Raw genomic sequence first — 18190 nt, 5'->3', positions numbered from 1 at the left:
TGAGACCTCCTGCTAAAGACCCATTCATATCAAGTATAAATATAAAACATGGTACATAAGGGCAAATAGTGTGCCAAACGGGGAAAAAGTATGTGGCAAAGCAAAGGGGAGACTTCTATCAAAATCTTCATCTAGAACCATGATGGCAAATATATGGCACGGGCATTGGCCAGCTGATTTGAGGCCGTTTTTCACTATCCGGAAGCCTTTTTTCTCATGAAAAACCATCCAACACGCAAACCAGAAGTTTGGGAATGGACTTCTGGTTTGCGCTTTGGGCTGTTTTTCGTCCTTCGGAGGCTTTAGGGAAGCTTCCTGAAGCCTCCGGAGGGAGAAAATGACCTAATGGCCAACCCAGAAGTCTGTTCCCGAACTTCCGGTTTGTGTTGGGCAGTTTTTTGCCTTCCCCAGGCTCCTAGAAAGGCTCTGGAACCTGGGGAGGGCCAGAAAACGGACCTACTGGGCCCACCAAAAGTCAGAAAACAAGTTGTTTCCGGCCTCGGGGGGTGGGGGAAGCTGTTTCGCCCTCCCCAGGCTCCAAGAAAGCCATGTGTGCATGCATGGGGCAGCAAGGGTGTGTGTCACATGTGCATGTGCATGGAGGTGCGCGGGGGATTAAATTATCAGGTGGACACGCATACATGCGTGTGCCTTTGGCACCCAAGGAGAAAAAGGTTCACCATCATTGATCTAGAAGAATGTCTCTTATTCATAGGCTAATTCTTCACGCCAAGCCTGCTGCTATATATATGCCACATATAGCCTACAAAAAATGTAACCAAGATGGTAGAGATTATTTTGCACTTGAAATGGTAACAGGAAGTACATGAACCAATTATGAAATTGACGATACTGGTAGTCCTCCACTTATAGCCATTTAATCAGTAACAGTTTGAAATTACAACAGTGCTGAATTAAAGAACTTATGACTTGTGTCCAAAATTCCAGCCCCAGTTACATGAACAAAATTCCAGTCCTTGCCTGGGATGGAAAGGAGAGAAAGAGGAGAGAGATAGCAGTTAAAACAAAGTTAGTTGCTTTGTTTTGCACTAATTGAAAATACCAAACATTTCTAAAGGTTAGCCACAATCATAGAAATGTGTTTTATAAAATTAGTGACAACTGAAGACCAAGGAATATATTAGGCTGCAAAACTGTTTCAGGGGTTTAAATCAATTAATATAGAATATCCATCACTAAATCTAATTTTCTATTTTGTTTTGATTTAACTTTTAACTTCTCTTTCCCATTTAACCCAAATTAAGAAGTTTCAATATCAATTGCTTCCTGAGTATCATTAGCATATCCTCCCTAAAAAGTTTTATGCCAATGTTCAATGGAATAAAGAATGGAATTCTGTGGGAATCCTTTTGTCAATGGTCTCGACCAGGGGTAGTCAACCTTTTAAAACCTACCGCCCACCTTTGTATCTCTGTTAGTAGTACAAATTTTCTAACCGCCCACCGGTTCCACAGTAATGGTGATTTATAAAGTAGGGAAGTAACTTTATTTTATAAAATTTATAAAGCAGAGTTACAGCAAACCCCTACCCCCCACCATGAAAGTTAGAACGCCCACTAGTGGGCGGTAGGGACTAGGTTGACTACCACTGGTCTAGACTCCAGAAACTGTAAGTACAATACTACCACTCTTTGGAGGATGGACAACAGGATGCACTGAACTATTAGAGTCTAGAAGGTTACCATGGTTGATAGAATCAAAAAGCTGCTGACAGACCTGAAAGAACACCACTCTACCAATTTTTTTTAGAGTACAGTCTATCATCCACCATGTACCATATTATTAATCCATGTGCATAGATTTTCCTCTCTTGTTATACAGCATTTCCATCTTCCTCCCCTTTCAGAAAGCTAGAAGTGCTGATAGGCAATTATAGACATTGACTATTTTTTCCAGCAATGATAACTACTAAAATCTAATCTACCAAGAAACTCACTTGATATGAGCTAACAAAGTATAATCATGTTATTATTTAAAAAAATTCTGCATTTGAAAATCAAAACAATATCCTGAACTAAAATAACTATTCTGACAAAGTTATATATTAAATTTTATAGTAATATTTTATATTTCATTTGAATATTAAAGTAATTTTCACGTTAGTCTATTTTAGCTATTAAGCATAGTATTTGATTTCAGTAAATCAATCATCTTTTAAAGATATCTCCTAAAAAGCATCATAAAACAGATTCTGATTATAGTCAAGCTTGATTTATTTCAACATTACAGTCTAAGAATAGCACTGATTACAAGGTTTGTGATATAGCAAAGCCTAATCCTAGTAAAACTCAGGAATAGCTAGGCTTTTGAACATTTCTTCTAGACAAACTACAGTTCTAAAACTCTTGTAGATTAGAATTCCAGCTTTGATTGCTAAAACAGGATGCAATAATTTCATACAAATTTACTCAGAATTATAATTTCAACATGATTTATTTCAAGTCAAGCATAAATTGAAGCTTTAGATTAATTATATTGTGTCTATCAAATTATGGAACAATATTGGTTGGTGAATAATGTGCTTCTCCTCCAACAGTATATTACCTGAAAAATTGGAGAAATCATATTCTGTAGGTCAACAAAACAGAATTAGGACAACAAAAACTGCAAGATGGCTAAAAGAACATACAGTCAAGAAGACTTCAGTTCCTCTTTAATATGCTTCAAGTCAATCCTCCAATGCGCATTTGGAGGAACAATGTGAGGAGGGAGCTTTGGCGACACAGAACATTATTTTGAGAGGTCCAGATTAAGAGACGGTGTAGTCCAAAGTGGATGGGGAAGGGGCAAACAGAATCTTTCAGATTACATCTAGCTTGAACTTGGCTAGATTCTATTAGTTCTAAGCAAATAAAGGATTGGACTCAAATGGATTTCACGGTCTTATTTGGGCTTGGGACTGACAAGATTTATGAGCATATATAATTAAAACTGTAAAAGCATCTAATTCTCAAATAACATGTTACTGTACTGTATGCAAATAGATATTTTAATTGGTACAGAACTGAAACATGTGTCCATGAAAAAATATGGGCAATACAAGAAAGGTCACTGAACAGTTTGGATGCCTATATAAACTGTCTTTTGGAATGTGTATTTTCAATTCAGTATCAACTAGGTTACAATATGTAATATTTGTTTACATATTAAGCCCCATATTTTAATAAAAACTACAAAAGGAGTCAAAAAATAAACAATTCTTTTGATATATTATTAGAAACCTTAATGAAATGTACAAAACTTATAAATGATAATTTCATCCTTTTTCTGGTCTGGAGTCCCTGAAAATCTTAGTCAGTGTTTGATCTAATTTAATATATGGTCTTATTATACTGAATTACATTTTCATAAAAATATGTTAAAAATCTTACATTTTCTATGAATTTCATCTACAATTATTTCCCTAGTTGTTTCAATTTGATACCTGAGGACAAATCTGCCATTCCTTTTCATTCATGAAAGAAAGGTTTCTTGAGGGGTCCTTGGTGCTCTGGGCTTGTTTGTTTGCAAGCATTCATTACTCAAACTAGGTAACAGATCAGTGCTAGTAAGGAGTGGGGTTTGCTCTCAGTTTATATTCTAATGGATTGCCCTATCAGTGTTGGTGGAAGTGGTCTTGGAGAGTCTTTGGTTGGCTGTTAGCTTGTTTGGCAGTTCCTGCCATGCCAAAAGCGGTTCCACCACAAAACCGTGGAGGACAAAATCGTGCTCGACGAAAGCGCGCATTTGACGTCATCACAGCGCGACGAAAACATCGCGCTGTGATCGAAAAATGTAAACATAAAGCGAAAACCTTACCCTAACCCCCCCAAACCTAACCCTAAACCTAACCCTTAATCTAACCCTAAACGTAACCCTTAACCTAACGCTAAACCTAACGCTAACCCTTAACCTAACGCTAAACGTAACCCTAACGCTCTAAACCTAATCCTAACCCTTAACCTAACCCTTACCTTTATGTGAATCGGCTTGCTTTAATTTTAATTTTATTTCAATTTTTAATTTTTTTTGTCGCGCTGCGATGACGTCAAATGCATGCTTTCGTCGAGCGCGATTGTGTCCTCCGCGGTTTTGACGGGTCACGGCCAAAAGCGGGGGGGAGCACAGGTGTGCCACACCCATGATATGCGCTGCCCCCCTAGTGTGAGTGCATGCGCGGGATCACTGACCCCTCCCTTTTGCCACGTTTTTTTCGCCTTCCCCAGGCTCGAGGGGCTTTCTAGGAGCCTGGGGAGGGCAAAAACAGCCTCCCAGTCCCGCACGCCCTCCAGAGGCCTCAGGTGCTTCCCTGAAGCTTCAGGAAGGCACAAAACGGACCTACAGGGAACCTGGAAATTCAGGAATGATGAGTTCTGGTTTGTCTGTAGGGCCAATTTTCAACCTCCCAAGCCTTCAGGAGGCTTTTCTGAAGTCTCCGGAGGGGGAAAAACAGACCTATGCACAAACCGGAACTCACCATTCCCAAACTGGGTTCCCCATAGGGCCAATTTTTGAGCTCCGGAACCTTCAGGAGGCTTCCCTGAAGGCTCTGGAGGGCAAAAACCGGCCCTAGAAGCAAACCGGAAGTCCATTCACCTCCGGAGGTGAAAAACGGCCTCAAAAGAAGGTTGAAGTGAGCTGGCCAGCTGACAAGGCATCAAGTCACATGCCCTGACAAATGGTTCTGCGTGCCACCTGTGGCACGCGTGCCATAGATTCACAATCACGGTTTTAGGTACTGTTTGAAGTTACAGCAACACTGAAAAAAGTGAGTTATGACAATTTTCACACTTATGATTGTTGCCACTATCATGTCTCATAATTCAGACACTTGGAAACTGACTCATATTTATGATGGTTAGGTCATGTGATCGCCTTTTGCGACCTTCTGATAAGCAAAGTGAATGGGAAAGCCAGATTCATTTAACAAGTGTGTTAACAACTGCAGTGATTCACTTAACAAATGTGACAAGAAAAGTCATAAAATGGGGCAAATCTCACTTAGTAACATTAATTCTGGGCTCAATTGTGGTTGCAAGTCAAGGACTACTTTTATGTAGTTTGTGTGTGTGTGTCATTGATGGCTAATTTGTCAGAGTGCCAGTCTTCTAGAACAGTGGTCCCCAACCTTTTTATCGCCGCGGACCAGTCAGCCTTTGATAATTTTACCGTGGCCCGCTGAGCGCGCGCAGGGGTGGGGGGGCGTTGTTTTAAATCCACCTTCCCAATTCAACACCTGAATCATATCCCACCTTCCATTTTGTATGTAGATTTTAAGGAATAAACAGCTGAATTAATCAAGGTCAAAGATAAAAAGAGCAAGGGCAAAATTAAATAAGCCAGAGGATAGCAATGTAAAAAGAATACAGTATTAAGGAGAGAAAGGAGAAGAAAAAACCTCGCTTCTGCTGAGGTCAGGGAAATGTTTGATACTGATCTGGCTGGGTAAGAGTCCAAGAGTCCATATCGCCAATAACTACGCGTGGGGGGAAAGGAAATGTGTTTTGTGAGGAAGAGAAAGAGCGCGCTTCACCGATGCCCGTTGGCGAAATTTTGGATCTCCCCTCAAAAGACCCCCTCCCGCCCTCGGCTGCCCGACGTTCTCTCTCTCTCTCTCTCTACCTCTCCCGCCGTTCCTTCTCACAAGCCAAGGCCGGGCGGGGAAGCGCCGTCTCCGTCCCGGGCGCCGCCCCACCCTGGGCAACTCGGAGACGACTGAGCCGAGGAGGACAGCGAGAAAAATAGCAATAGCAGTAGACTTATATACCGCTTCATAGGCCTTTCAGGCCTCTCTAAGCGGTTTACAGAGAGTCAGCATATTGCCCCCAACAATCTGGGTCCTCATTTTACCCACCTCGGAAGGATGGAAGGCTGAGTCAACCCTGAGCCGGTGAGATTTGAACCGCTGACCTGCTGATCTAGCAGTAGCCTGCAGTGCTGCATTTAACCACTGCGCCACCTTGGCTCTTAGAAGAGAGCGGCCAGCAACGACCGCCGGGGAAGCCGCCAGGGCCTCCAAGGGCTCCGCTTCCAGCGCATGGTCCGCCCCCTCCTCGCCTCGCTTCCAGGCGAGCCGACTGAGGCGAGAAAGGAGAAAGAGGCGGAGGCGTTCACTGAGGGGACGGCTGACTCGGGGAGGGGGTGGTGTAGTAGTGGGGGATTCTTCTTCCTCGCCTCACTTGCTCCTGTGCTTCCGCGCAGCTCCCCCCCTCCGGCGACGGCACTGCATGAGTGAAGAGTCGGCCGTTGCATGGCCCCCGGCCGCTGCGCGGCCCGGGGCCAGGTACTCCACGGCCCGGCACCGGTCCGCGGACCGGGGGTTGGGGACCACTGTTCTAGAAATACCTTAGCATTTTTGGACTTGGCTTGGTCTAGCATGGTCAGAGTTTCCAATTGAAATTGTGGTTAAATCTATCTATATTCTGTGAAAGTAAAGAGCTTTCATCATGTCTTCTGATGGCTAGTTGGTGCTCATGGATGCATTTGGCCGGTCTTCTGTTTGTCCTACATCGTGATTATTGCAGTCATTACATTGTGTGTTGTAGAAGACTTGTTTTTTTTCTTCTGGAGTTGCTGGATTTTTTAGTTTACTTAGGGTGTTAAGTTGACTTGTGTTTTATGCTGATTCTGTGTAGTTGTAATATTCAGTGGTTTCTGAGATATTTTTGATGGATGGCAGTGTTATTCTTTTTATAGCTTGTGCTGGTTGTACTATATTGGGTCAGAAACTTTTTGATGAAGTGTGGGTATCCATTTTGTTGAAAGATATTGTATAGATGCTGTTTCCTTTTTCTGCTTTTCAGGGTTACTGCAGTGTGTTCGTACTCTTCTAAATAATATTCTTGCACAGCTTCTCTTGTAGGAGATTGGGTTGTTTTGGTTGTGGAGCACTTGATTGGTATGGGTGGTTTTTCGGTACACATGTGTTTCTAGTTTGCCATCACTGCTAATCCCCAATCAAGGAATGCCAAACAACTAACAGGAAACAGGCCAACAAAAGAACCTTCAAGACCACTCCCATCAATTTTGACAGGCAAGCCACTAGAATATAAATTGAGAGTAGTATTTCTTACTAGCACTGATGATGTTACCTAGTTTGGGTAATGGAATGTTTACAAGAAGACAACTAAACACAGAAAACCCCAAGGACTCCTCATTTCAACCCAGAGCTACAAAAATTCCCATTTCTTTTGCAATAGAATAGAACCAAAAAAATATTTAAAATTTTCTCTTGGATCTTTGAACCAATTCCAATATTTTCTATACTATTCTTAAGAGTAAGAATAGTTTAAGAAACTGTGCACTAAACCTGTGATAGCGAACCTATGGCACACACGCCTTTCAGCTCCAACGGTCCTTGGAGGAAGCAAACTACCTAGACCCCTTCCAGTCAGGCTTCAGACCCGGTTACAGCACAGAAACCGCTTTGGTCGCATTGATTGATGATCTCTGGAGAGCCAGAGATGAAGGACATTCCTCCATCCTGGTCCTCCTTGACCTCTCAGCGGCTTTCGATACCATCGACCATGGTATCCTTCTGCGACGACTGCGGGGGGTGGGAGTGGGAGGCACCGTGCTACGGTGGTTCTCCTCCTACCTCTCGGACAGGTCGCAGTCGGTGTTAGTGGGGGGGGGCAGAGATCGTCCCCTAGGCCCCTAAATTATGGGGTGCCTCAGGGCTCGGTCTTATCCCCCCTGCTATTCAACATCTACATGAAACCGCTGGGAGAGATCATCCGCAGGCACGGGATTAGATACCATCAATATGCGGACGATACTCAATTGTATCTGTCCGCCCCGTGCCAACTCAATGAAGCGGCAGATGTGATGAGCCGGGGTCTTGAGGCCGTTATGGACTGGATGAGGGTTAACAAGCTTGTGCTCAACCCAGAAAAGACCGAGTGGCTGTTGTGTTTTCCTCCCAAAGATTTGACTGATATTCCAACACTCAGGCTGGGGGGGTCAAATTTTGCACCCCTCAGAGAGGGTTCGCAACTTGGGAGTCCTCCTGGATCCACAGCTGTCATTTGACCACCACCTAACGGCTGTGACCAGGGGGGCATTCGCCCAGGTTCGCCTGGTGCGCCAGTTGCGACCCTACCTGAATCGGGAGGCTCTCACAACAGTCACTCGGGCCCTTGTGATCTCTAGGCTGGAATACTGCAATGTGCTCTACATGGGGCTGCCCTTGAAGAGCATCCGGCGGCTTCAGCTAGTGCAGAACGCAGCCGCGCGAGTGATCGCGGGTGCACCTCGATTCACCCGCATAACACCCATCCTCCGCGAGCTGCGCTGGCTGCCTGTCGATCTCCGGATGCGCTTCAAGGTGCTATTAATCACCCATAAAGCCCTACATGGCAGTGGATCTGGATACTTGAGAGACCGCCTTCTGCCAATTACCTCCCTGCGACCAATAAGATCCCATAGACTAGGCCTCCTCCGTATCCCATCGGCCAGCCAGTGTCGGCTGGCAACCACAAGGAGGAGGGCCTTCTCAGCAGTAGCCCCGGCCCTTTGGAACGAGCTCCCCGTGGAGATTCGTACCCTCTCCACCGTCCAAGCCTTCCGCATAGCCTTGAAGAACTGGCTCGCCCGTCAGGCCTGGGGATAAGGATAGTTACCCCTCCCGAATGATGAATGTATGTTGCCTACTATTTTATTATATGTCTTCTATCTTGATGTTTGTATTCCCCCCTTCCCAGTTTTATGTGAGCTGCCCTGAGTCCCCTCAGGGAAAAGGGCGGCCTACAAATTCTAATAAAACTACAAAAAACTACAAAACACACAAGTGGCATACGTAGCCCTCTCTGCAGGCATGCAAGCTGTTGCCAAACTCAGCTCCACTGCGCATGAGCCTCCCGCCAGCCAGCTGATTTTTGGGTCTCTGCCGTGCATACGCAGAGCACATTCGAAAAATGTGTGCACATGTATGGGATTTGTTGCACGTCTGCAGGGTTGCACATGGGGCACGCCTCACACACCTCCACAGCCCGTTTTTGCTCCCAGGAGGCTGCAGGTCTACTAGGCCCAAAATGGCCACTGGGGGGGGGGTCTCATACACATGCTCAGGGAGGGGGTACACGTGTGTGTGTGTTATGGGTGCAGGTGCACATGTGCACTGTCACGCACACACTTTTGGCACATGACGACAAAAAGGTTAGCCATCATTGTACTAAACCATTCTGACTAGTTTAAAGAACTGTATCATGGAGCAATGTATCTCTTAAAAATCTGAAGCAACAATAATTTCTGCTTGATTTTAAGTGTTTTGGTTTATACTAACCAGAAATTGTGACTATTTCAATGACACATTTAACTTTTTATAAATACTATGTAAAAAATTAGCCATTATTAAACTTACCATGGTAAGTGATAAACAAATACATATTAAGAAAGTTTAGTCATTAAACAATTAAGCTAATTAAGTAGATATTTAATTTCCACGTTTCTCAGTTGTTCATTCAATCACATATTATGTGAAGCCAGGAATACAATACTAATACTTCTCCAGCAGTAGATAGATGTAGTTAATAAATTGCTGTTTTGTTCAAAATACATTTAAATACATTAAATGACTTTCTTTAAAAAATGACTGAACTACAGAATTAAATATGAAGATGGTGTCTGTAATGTTGTTTCCATATTCATGGATACAAAAGAAATTCCCTTTAAAACTCCCTTTTTATCCATTATAATTTACTCTAAAATAGCTCAATCATAGCAGAAGCATGGACAATTCACAGAATTCCCCAGCTAGCATCTTAAAGTGGCCAACATTGAGAAACACTACTTTAGCTTTTTACCTTTCACTATGTTTTCTGCCCATCCTACAAATGGATGCACACACGTATGTATAATGGAGAGAAGCTAAGAACCTCTCTCAGGAGAAAAGAACTCGAATGGATTATAAAATGGATTATTTTCACAATATTTTAAAAAATCTCCTGGTTTTGGTAATATCATCTCTAAACTGAAATAAGCATAAGGCTAAGTAATCTGTTTCTGTATATCCAACTGTATGTACTTCTGTTAGGAAAATATTCAAAGCATTATTTGACCCAATTGTTGAGTCCTTTGTTCCTTAGATGCCTAGATCTTCTTCAATATGCAATGAATGAAGCAACTGCAGCTTAAAACTGTCTGCATAACATGACATCTCAAATTATTGTGTTGCTGGAAGAATCAGGCCAAACTTACACATAATATTCCGCAGCAAGAAGGGCAGCAGATATTGGCTTTAATAGTTTCAAACTAGATGCAAAAATAGTACCCTAAAAATAATTTCCTAAATTATTCTGAATGCTGATGTTTTAGTAACTAGTAAAAGTGAGGGAAGAATATCAGTAAATATCAGTTGCTAGAACATTAGGCTCTGCTGTGAACTTCTGAAGACATCTAACTGGCTCCAGTGGAAAACAAGAAGTTGGACTAGAACAACATGACCATTCCTTTTAGAATACAGTGCAAGTCTGCCACCCAGAGGATCTACCCCTAAAACTGAAATAAAACATGCTATATCTATCTAGTACTCTGGGGTTTTTTTTTGCATATAGATCAAAGAATCTAACTTCAAACAGAAAAAAAATCAGAAATCAGGTTGTATATTGTTTGCTATGTATGGTAGAGTATGCCCTCCCCCACTCTATATCTTTTTCCTAAAACAAACAAAACAAAAAGCTATCTATCTATCCATCCATCCATCTTCCAGAAATCTGAGAAAGCAAATATGCTTTTACAATGTCTTTTTAAATATGTAAGTCTTTCAAAACTAATTATACAAAGCATCCGGATAGAGGTGGCCATCCCTAACATTGTTTCCACAGAAACTGTAAAATGTTTGAATAAAGGAAAATATTTGTAGGTCAGGATTGAAATGAGAAGCACCTGGTCCTCTGAGCTTGCTTGTTTTCTTGCAGACTTTTCATTACCCTAACTAGATAACATCATCAGTGCTAGTAAAGGAGTGCTGTTTGCTGTCAGTTTATATTCTGGTGACTTGCCTATCTGTAGGGATGGTCTTAAGAGATTCTTTGATTTGGCTGTTTACTGATGGCTCTTTGGCTATTTCTTGACTGGGGTCTGATTTACTTATTGTTGGGCTGAAGTTAACCTAGAAGTTAACCTATGCTGATCTGGATGCTGACTACTGATGGAGAGGTGCTGGAGGTTTTTTGTTCTCTTAGGCTGATTGATTGTGTCTTTTGCATAGCCTATAGATGTTGTTAATGTCTATGTCTATTTGATGGCTGATTTGTCAAGAGTGCCAGGCTTCTAGAAATTACCTGGCATTTTTGGACTTGGTCTGGTCTATGTTTGTCACATTTTCCCAACTGAAACTATGGTTAAATCTGCCTATATGTTGCAAAATTATAAAATGTTCATCATCTGACTGCCAGTTGGTTGGTATTCATGGATGTGTTCTGCCAGTCTTCTCCCCATTTGTCCTACATAGTGGTTGTTGCAGTTCTTACAATCTATATTGTAGATGACTCGTTTTTCTTCTGGGGTTGCTGGATCTTTTGGTTTGCGTAGGATGTTTTGTACGACTTTAGTTGGCTTGTGTGATACCCTGATTCCATATGGTTGTAGTAGTCTATTAATTTCTGAGATATTCTTGATATATGGCAGTTTAATTCTTTTTAGAGTTTATGTATTGGATTGGCGGTCAGACTTTTTGATAAAGTTTTGTGTGTATCTATTTTGTTGGAATGTGTTGTATAAGTGCTCCATTTTCTTTTCTGGTTTGCTGTGGTATGTTTAAATAAAGTCCTTACACAGCTTCTTTTGTGGGAAATTGGGTTGTTGCTTTGGTAGTGGTAACATAAAATGTTGATTTTAAAAGAGTGATATTTAAATTTGCACATCTAATCTGCCTACAATTAAGTAAAAAATATTTCAAAAACAGAAGCTACATTTTTAATAGGTAGCTTTGAAAGCAACTGAGGGATGTATATAAAAACTAATTTTCATCAGGAGTCCAATGAGTTTGAACCCTAATAGCTTTTACGTATAATTTCCTTATATGTACATCCCTATACAGAACATACTTTAAAAAAGGACACATTTATGTAACATTAATGCATTTATTAGCAACGCTGTAACATCAATTTCTAAAAATATCCACCTCAATTTTATTAAACAAAACTTAGTACACAAGGCTCAGAATTTACATTTTGAAACATTTTTCAAATCTCTTACTATATTTTTACGAAAACATAATGTATAACCTCTAGGTTGCTTTATTTTTTGAGTTTAGCACACATCTGTTTCCCTAATTTCTTATAATATTTAAAAAGAGACATTTTACTTCAGCCTCTGATTAAACCAAGTCACTAAGCGTGCATGTTCTATAGGTATTTATGGTAAACTTCCTTGAATTAAATCGAAGTGACCATCGAGTTACTCAAGAACAACTTGCAGGAGAGAAAAAGTCAGCGGGGTGGTGTCTATGTAATTCATTGGAGAATATGCCGACTGGAAATACTTAAAGCAACTAGGATCGTGGAACAGAAAGTAAAGCGCATATAGCAGATCCACACACCATTTATAAACTGAGATGAGCGGGGGCGAAAACGGAAGAAAGAGGTACAGACTCCCCCAACACAAAGACGCGCACGTTAATAAGGCCTATTCCTCATTATTCTAGAAACCGCCATTTTCACTTCCCAAAGCCTCAGACGCCTGTCAGCCGAGCCCAGTCACACCCCTTCTCGAGAAGGCATTCCCCGCCAATTGCTTCATGGAACTCGGAAGGCCCTGTGGTCGCTCACCTGGTCGCCGGCGGGAGCTTCTCCAGACATGGCGTGTTAAAACGGTCCCCGGAAGTAGCGGGGGGAGCAAAGAAGCAGGGTCCGATATGTAGATATGCCTATTTCTTAACCCTCCTACCCACCCGCTTACCTCCCCCGTTCTCTTCCCTCGCAAAATCCCCCGGGCAGCTCCTAAGTGAACTAATGGACCCTGCGTGCGGCTTCCACTCGCCCGAGGAACAAAATGGCGGTCCAACCGCCCCCCAACTCTCGCCTTCCTCAGTAAAGGAAGGGGGCGGGGCGGAACGGGGAAAGTACGAGCGCGCAAGGAATAGTGGGGGAAAATAAAAATGGAAGGTCGAAGCAGGGAGCGGCGCGCGAGGGGTTAAGGAAACAGAACGCGAGCTACGAACGGAGAATGTAGCAGCGCGAAAAGAATGCCGGGAACGAAGGAGACTAAGCAAAGCTGTATATACACACACACGCGCGCGCATGCGTGGAAAGAAAAGCAAACGGCGCATTTTGATTTGGCGGGTAAATGCTCTGTCGGAAAGGTTTTAACGCAGAGGCTGTTTGCTGTGGCACGTGGATAAGTCACGTGCCCATGAGACAACAGAGGCTTCTGTATAAATGGGATTATTAATTGATCTCTGCTCTCTTTTTTCTCCCCTCTCTGCTCCAGAATTTCTTACTCGTTGTGTGCTCTGGGCTCGTAGCCAATGTAACGTAAGGCGATCTCGACAACCCCCACCATAGTAACAGCCTCTTGTCTATTATTCATATGCAACCGTGGGGCGACATCGCCCAGAATGAGATGCTCTATTATGCATGCCTGGGGGGTAATCAGCTGTAATGTGGTTTGCTCCCCGACGCCTAAAGAAGCTTCTGATTTTCTTGCTTATTGTGTAAATCGGATTAGGGTCCTGCTGCCCCAGTTATGGCTCAGGCACCCCCTGCAGCTGTTCCTGGGAAGGTGGGGCTTGGTTAGCAGCGTTTGTTTGTTCATTACCACATATACCATCAAATCGTTTTCGACTTCTAGCGACCACACAGATAGATTTGTTTTTTCAGGATGATCTACCCTGACCTCTTCTTTCAAGTCTCTCAATGGTGCACTTATCCTCACCATAACCCACCTTTCCCAGCAGTACAGCATTTTCTGGAAAGCTGGATCTTCACTTTTAAAAATGTCCGAAGTAGGATAATATGAGTGTACATCAGAGGTGGTATTTAGCAGAGTCTGACGAGTTCTGGATTACCGGTAGCGGAAATTTTGAGTAGTTTGGAGAACTGACAAATACCACCTCTCATTGGCCCCACCCCCATCTATTCTCTGCCTCCTGAGTTCCAGCTGATCAGGAGGAAATGGGGATTTTGCAGTAACCTTCCCCTGCCATGCCCACCAAGCCACGCCCACAGAACAGATAGTAAAAAAAAAATTGAATCCCACTACTGAGGTACATTTCGGACGAGTGAAAACACTGGTGGTACTTCAGTCTATGGAATTGTTCTTGGTATAGTTACCTGTTGTGGCTCAGCAGGAGCCTTTGGAGCTTCTATCAGACTGACAGTGAGGGGCCCTATGAGTCAGGCCTGGATGAGGCAGAGGGCCCTGGACAGGGTTCTGACTCCGAGCAGGGCTCAGAGAGACTAGTTGGTCCCTAGGTAATGACTGAGCCTTGGATTAGTGAGAGAGGCTGACACAGAAACCTCCTGTGAGTTGTTTCGGGATGCACGCAGAAGAAGGGCTGACCAACGTAAGGAACAATTGAGGACTCACAGGAGATGATAATGAGCAGCTGTGGTTCGTTAGGATCTCCTGCGGATAAAAGACTGATGGTGCCACACCCTGGTTGCAGAAGTCAATGTTCCGTTTCTGGTCTAGTCAACATTCTCCGTTCGTGTGCAACCATCGAGAAAAGCACTTGGATAAGTGACTTGATTTATATAATCCTGTTTTGTAGCAGTTTATGAGTTAGGACTTTTGCCAGAGCATTTATTTGTGTTTATTTTGGGCTCGCAGCCAGCAAGAGCCGGGACTGATAAAAACATTCCTTTGAACGTTCTGTTTGGCTTTCGTTTTTGAACGGACAAAGTGGGGGTCAGAACAGTTACCCATGAATAATAATAATAATTTATGAAATATAAACACAACACAACCCCCAGCAATTCTGGGTGATTTACAGTTGTTGAAATGTTTCAAAATAAACAACAATACAAAAACACAAAAATAGTACAAAACAAAAGATCAATAATGACAAAGAATAAAAAAAAACCCAGAGGGGAATAGAAAGGAAGAAAGGAGAGTCGGTGATCCTTTCTAAAGGCCTGGGTGAACTCCATTATCTAATGAAATAGATAAAGTGGTATATTTTGGATATATAGATAGTCCTTGACTTATGATCACAATTGAGCCCAAAATTTCCATGGCTAAGCAAGAAAATTGTTAAGTGAGTTTTGCCCCATTTTACCACCTTTCTTGCCACAGTTGCTAAGTAAATCACTGCACTTGTTAAATTAGTGGCATGGTTATTAAGAGAGGCTTCCTGTTGACTTTGTTTGTCAGAAGATCACAAAAGGTGATCACATGACCCTGGGACATTGAAACCATCATGCAAGTCAGTTGCTAAGGCTCCCATCCTTATCCCAGTTGCTGCCAACCTAGCGGTTCAAAAGCATGCAAATGCAAGTAGATAAATAAAACTTCAGTGGGAAGGTAATAGCCTTCCATGATGTCATGCTGGCCACATGACTGCGAAAATGCTTTCGGACAGTGCTGATTCAATGGCCTTGAAATGGAGATGAACAGCATCTCCTATGTCGGAAACTTTTAGGGACTTAAAATCCTCAGGGATTTCTTGTCCTTAGCCCATGACTGAGTCAGCCTTAAGTCATCGTTATCTGTATCTGTTAAAATAGTATTTCCCCCTTTTTCTTACACCATCCAAGGCAGCCTCAAAGTGTATAAAATCTGTTGGGCTTTGTCACCTGTTACCTTGGAGAGCACTTAGATAACTTCAATGACTCCAAACAGAGATGGTAGAGATAAGAATCAGTGGGGGAAGCAAGAAATGTCATGCTTGTGTAGTTTTCTGTTGACTTAAGATAGGAGATAGCATTCCAGCTGAGCTGAGTGAAGCAGAGACTCAGATAAATTTTGCTTCATAACTGAAGGCATATACAGGCTTCTGGGGCAATCGGAAGAGGAACAGAAATTGTAGAACCTTGTATCTTTCATGGAAATTTGAGCCTTGTGCAAACTTCTTATGCAAGTTTGCTAAAAGATTATTTCACTGCTGTGGTTTCTTAGGCATATTTGGGAAAAGCAAAAATGGGGGGCGGGGCTGAACTTCCGAGGTTAGCTTTGTTATATTGGGAGGTATTCTCAAATGCACAGCAGTATCCAAACCTATTTTTTTCTATCTGAGTGTTCCCTGCAGTTCACAATTTCCTTTATTTTTATGAATTTGTTGTATCCTATATATTGTATGTATTATTCCTTCCTATCCACCTAACCTGTGCTAGTAAGATAGACACACAAATACACAGAATATACATGAAATACAGATTTTAAAGTTCTGAATTTAATTCCTACTTAATCCAGAGAAAACATTAGTAAGATCTTTCAATATAAGCAGTCAACGGGTTCTTTCTACCTTTCAAACAGGCAATACATACATACAGTATTTATAGTAGGCGTCACCTGGCCTTTTCACTCTTTATTCTGTTATATGAAAAACAATGTTATCTAATTTAGTTCTAGATGGAATTTTGGTTCATAGCAAAGTCATAGCAGTTGTAAGTTGAGTCTCCATGTGACTGGATTCAATTTTACAGTAATTTTTATGATGGTCATTAAGTGAGATATCATGGTTTTAAACCAAGGCCATGTTAAGAGATTCATGCAGTCATGAATCCGAATCCAGCTTATCTAATGGGTGTTTTTTGGCCAGAAAGTGGTAAAAAAGAAAAAATGTTCATATGACTGCAGGATTCTGCATCTGGTTGAAAATGAGTGCCAGTTGACAAGCACCTAAAATGCAACCATGTGATCAAAGGGTGATACAGCAATCTTAACGTCTAGGACTTTGGGTTGAAAGTAACTTTATTTTCATTGTGTCCTAACTTCAAATGATTGTTAAGTTATTGGTTGTAAGTTAAAACTAGCTAGTACCTCATTTCCTCTTGCTTTCTTTTCTACATTATACAGTTGGTCCTTGGCTTATGACCATCATGGTTGTAAGTCAGGTAAGTCACGTGATCAACTCATTTTTATGACCTTTTTGCAATAGTCATTAAGTGAACACTGCAGTCATTGAGCAAACCATGGGCATGGTTTTGCTGAAAACTGGAAGTAAACTAGCCCCAATTGTATTTCTTTGATCATGTAACCATAGGAAACAATCATTGAAACTCCAAATCTGTGTCATAGGTAGCCTGCACATAGGCATATCCTAACTTCAAATGGTCTCTAAGTGACCAGTCCTAAATTGAGGTTTATCCTATTTTTAGAGGTAAGGAAACTAAAGATTCTGATAGATTTCATCCTTAATTGTGCCACAATAAGGGTTGTTTCATGTTGCTTTTTAAAATCTGTCTTCCAAAAAGTCTTTTGGTGGCAGTCTGTGTGGTTATAGGTCACTAGCAATGGAGTAATTTACACTGAGCCACCCACATAGTTAACATTGGAATATGGTTGTTTTCCTTCATCATATCAAGAAATCCTAAATCATGTAAAGATATTAGTAATCAAGGCTACCAAAGTCATGCTGGGGTCTGTGCAAGAAATGATTTCCTTACACAAAAACAGGTGGTTAACTGATATATCAAAGTCAGTTAAAACAAATGCTATAGAAACTGATAAGAATTTTGGGATTGTCAAAACATAAAACAAAAATTCTTACTGACTTTGGGCGCATTGTGTAACTTTTTTAGTTAAGACTTTGTATAGTGGCTGTACCACTAGATGGCAGATTGACTCAAATTCAGGATAGTTCTCTCTTCTATAGAGGAGCATAAGGTTCTTTTATCTATCAATTCTTAGTTTTCTAATAATTCAATCTGCATTTTTATTTAAATCAACTAGAATCCTTAGGGACTTTTCCCCTCTCCCTATGTATACCACTCCTAAACACAAGGATTTTCTCCATACCTGTCAGTATTAGTTTGAGACAGAGACATTATTAGGCACTTAAAAGATTCCAAGCATAAGCTCCCATATTAGTGTGTGGTTATATAATGTGCAAAAACTGTTAGAGGTCTCCTGGGAATATGTAATTTGAGTTTTTGTCACCATTGAAAAATATGTAGTTTTTATCTTTTATGAAGCCATAGGGTAACAACTCTACCTGTATACTCAAAATTTAATTAGTTAGGTAGCTTAATTTTTAGATGTCAGTAATCAAATTCTTCACTTATCTTGTACAACAAATAATAATCTC

The 18190-nt window shown here is 41.7% G+C and overlaps 1 protein-coding gene across 1 annotated transcript in view; it reads right to left on the bottom strand.

The window, feature by feature from the left end:
* CSTF3 (cleavage stimulation factor subunit 3) overlaps positions 1-13028 on the bottom strand; it is a 63577-nt gene extending 50549 nt beyond the window's left edge. The window contains exon 1 of the mRNA XM_014054667.2: positions 12771-13028. Within this exon, the coding sequence (XP_013910142.1) occupies positions 12771-12800 (30 nt within the window). The 5' untranslated portion in view covers positions 12801-13028. The remainder of the gene's footprint in view (positions 1-12770) is intronic.
* Between the last annotated feature and the right edge of the window lie 5162 nt (positions 13029-18190).

Source organism: Thamnophis sirtalis, unplaced genomic scaffold (assembly GCF_051295495.1).
Source record: "Thamnophis sirtalis isolate CommonGarterSnake01/CBP01778 unplaced genomic scaffold, rThaSir2_p1.2 scaffold_1, whole genome shotgun sequence".
Taxonomy (NCBI): domain Eukaryota; kingdom Metazoa; phylum Chordata; class Lepidosauria; order Squamata; family Natricidae; genus Thamnophis; species Thamnophis sirtalis.
This window is presented reverse-complemented; position numbering and strand designations above follow the sequence as displayed.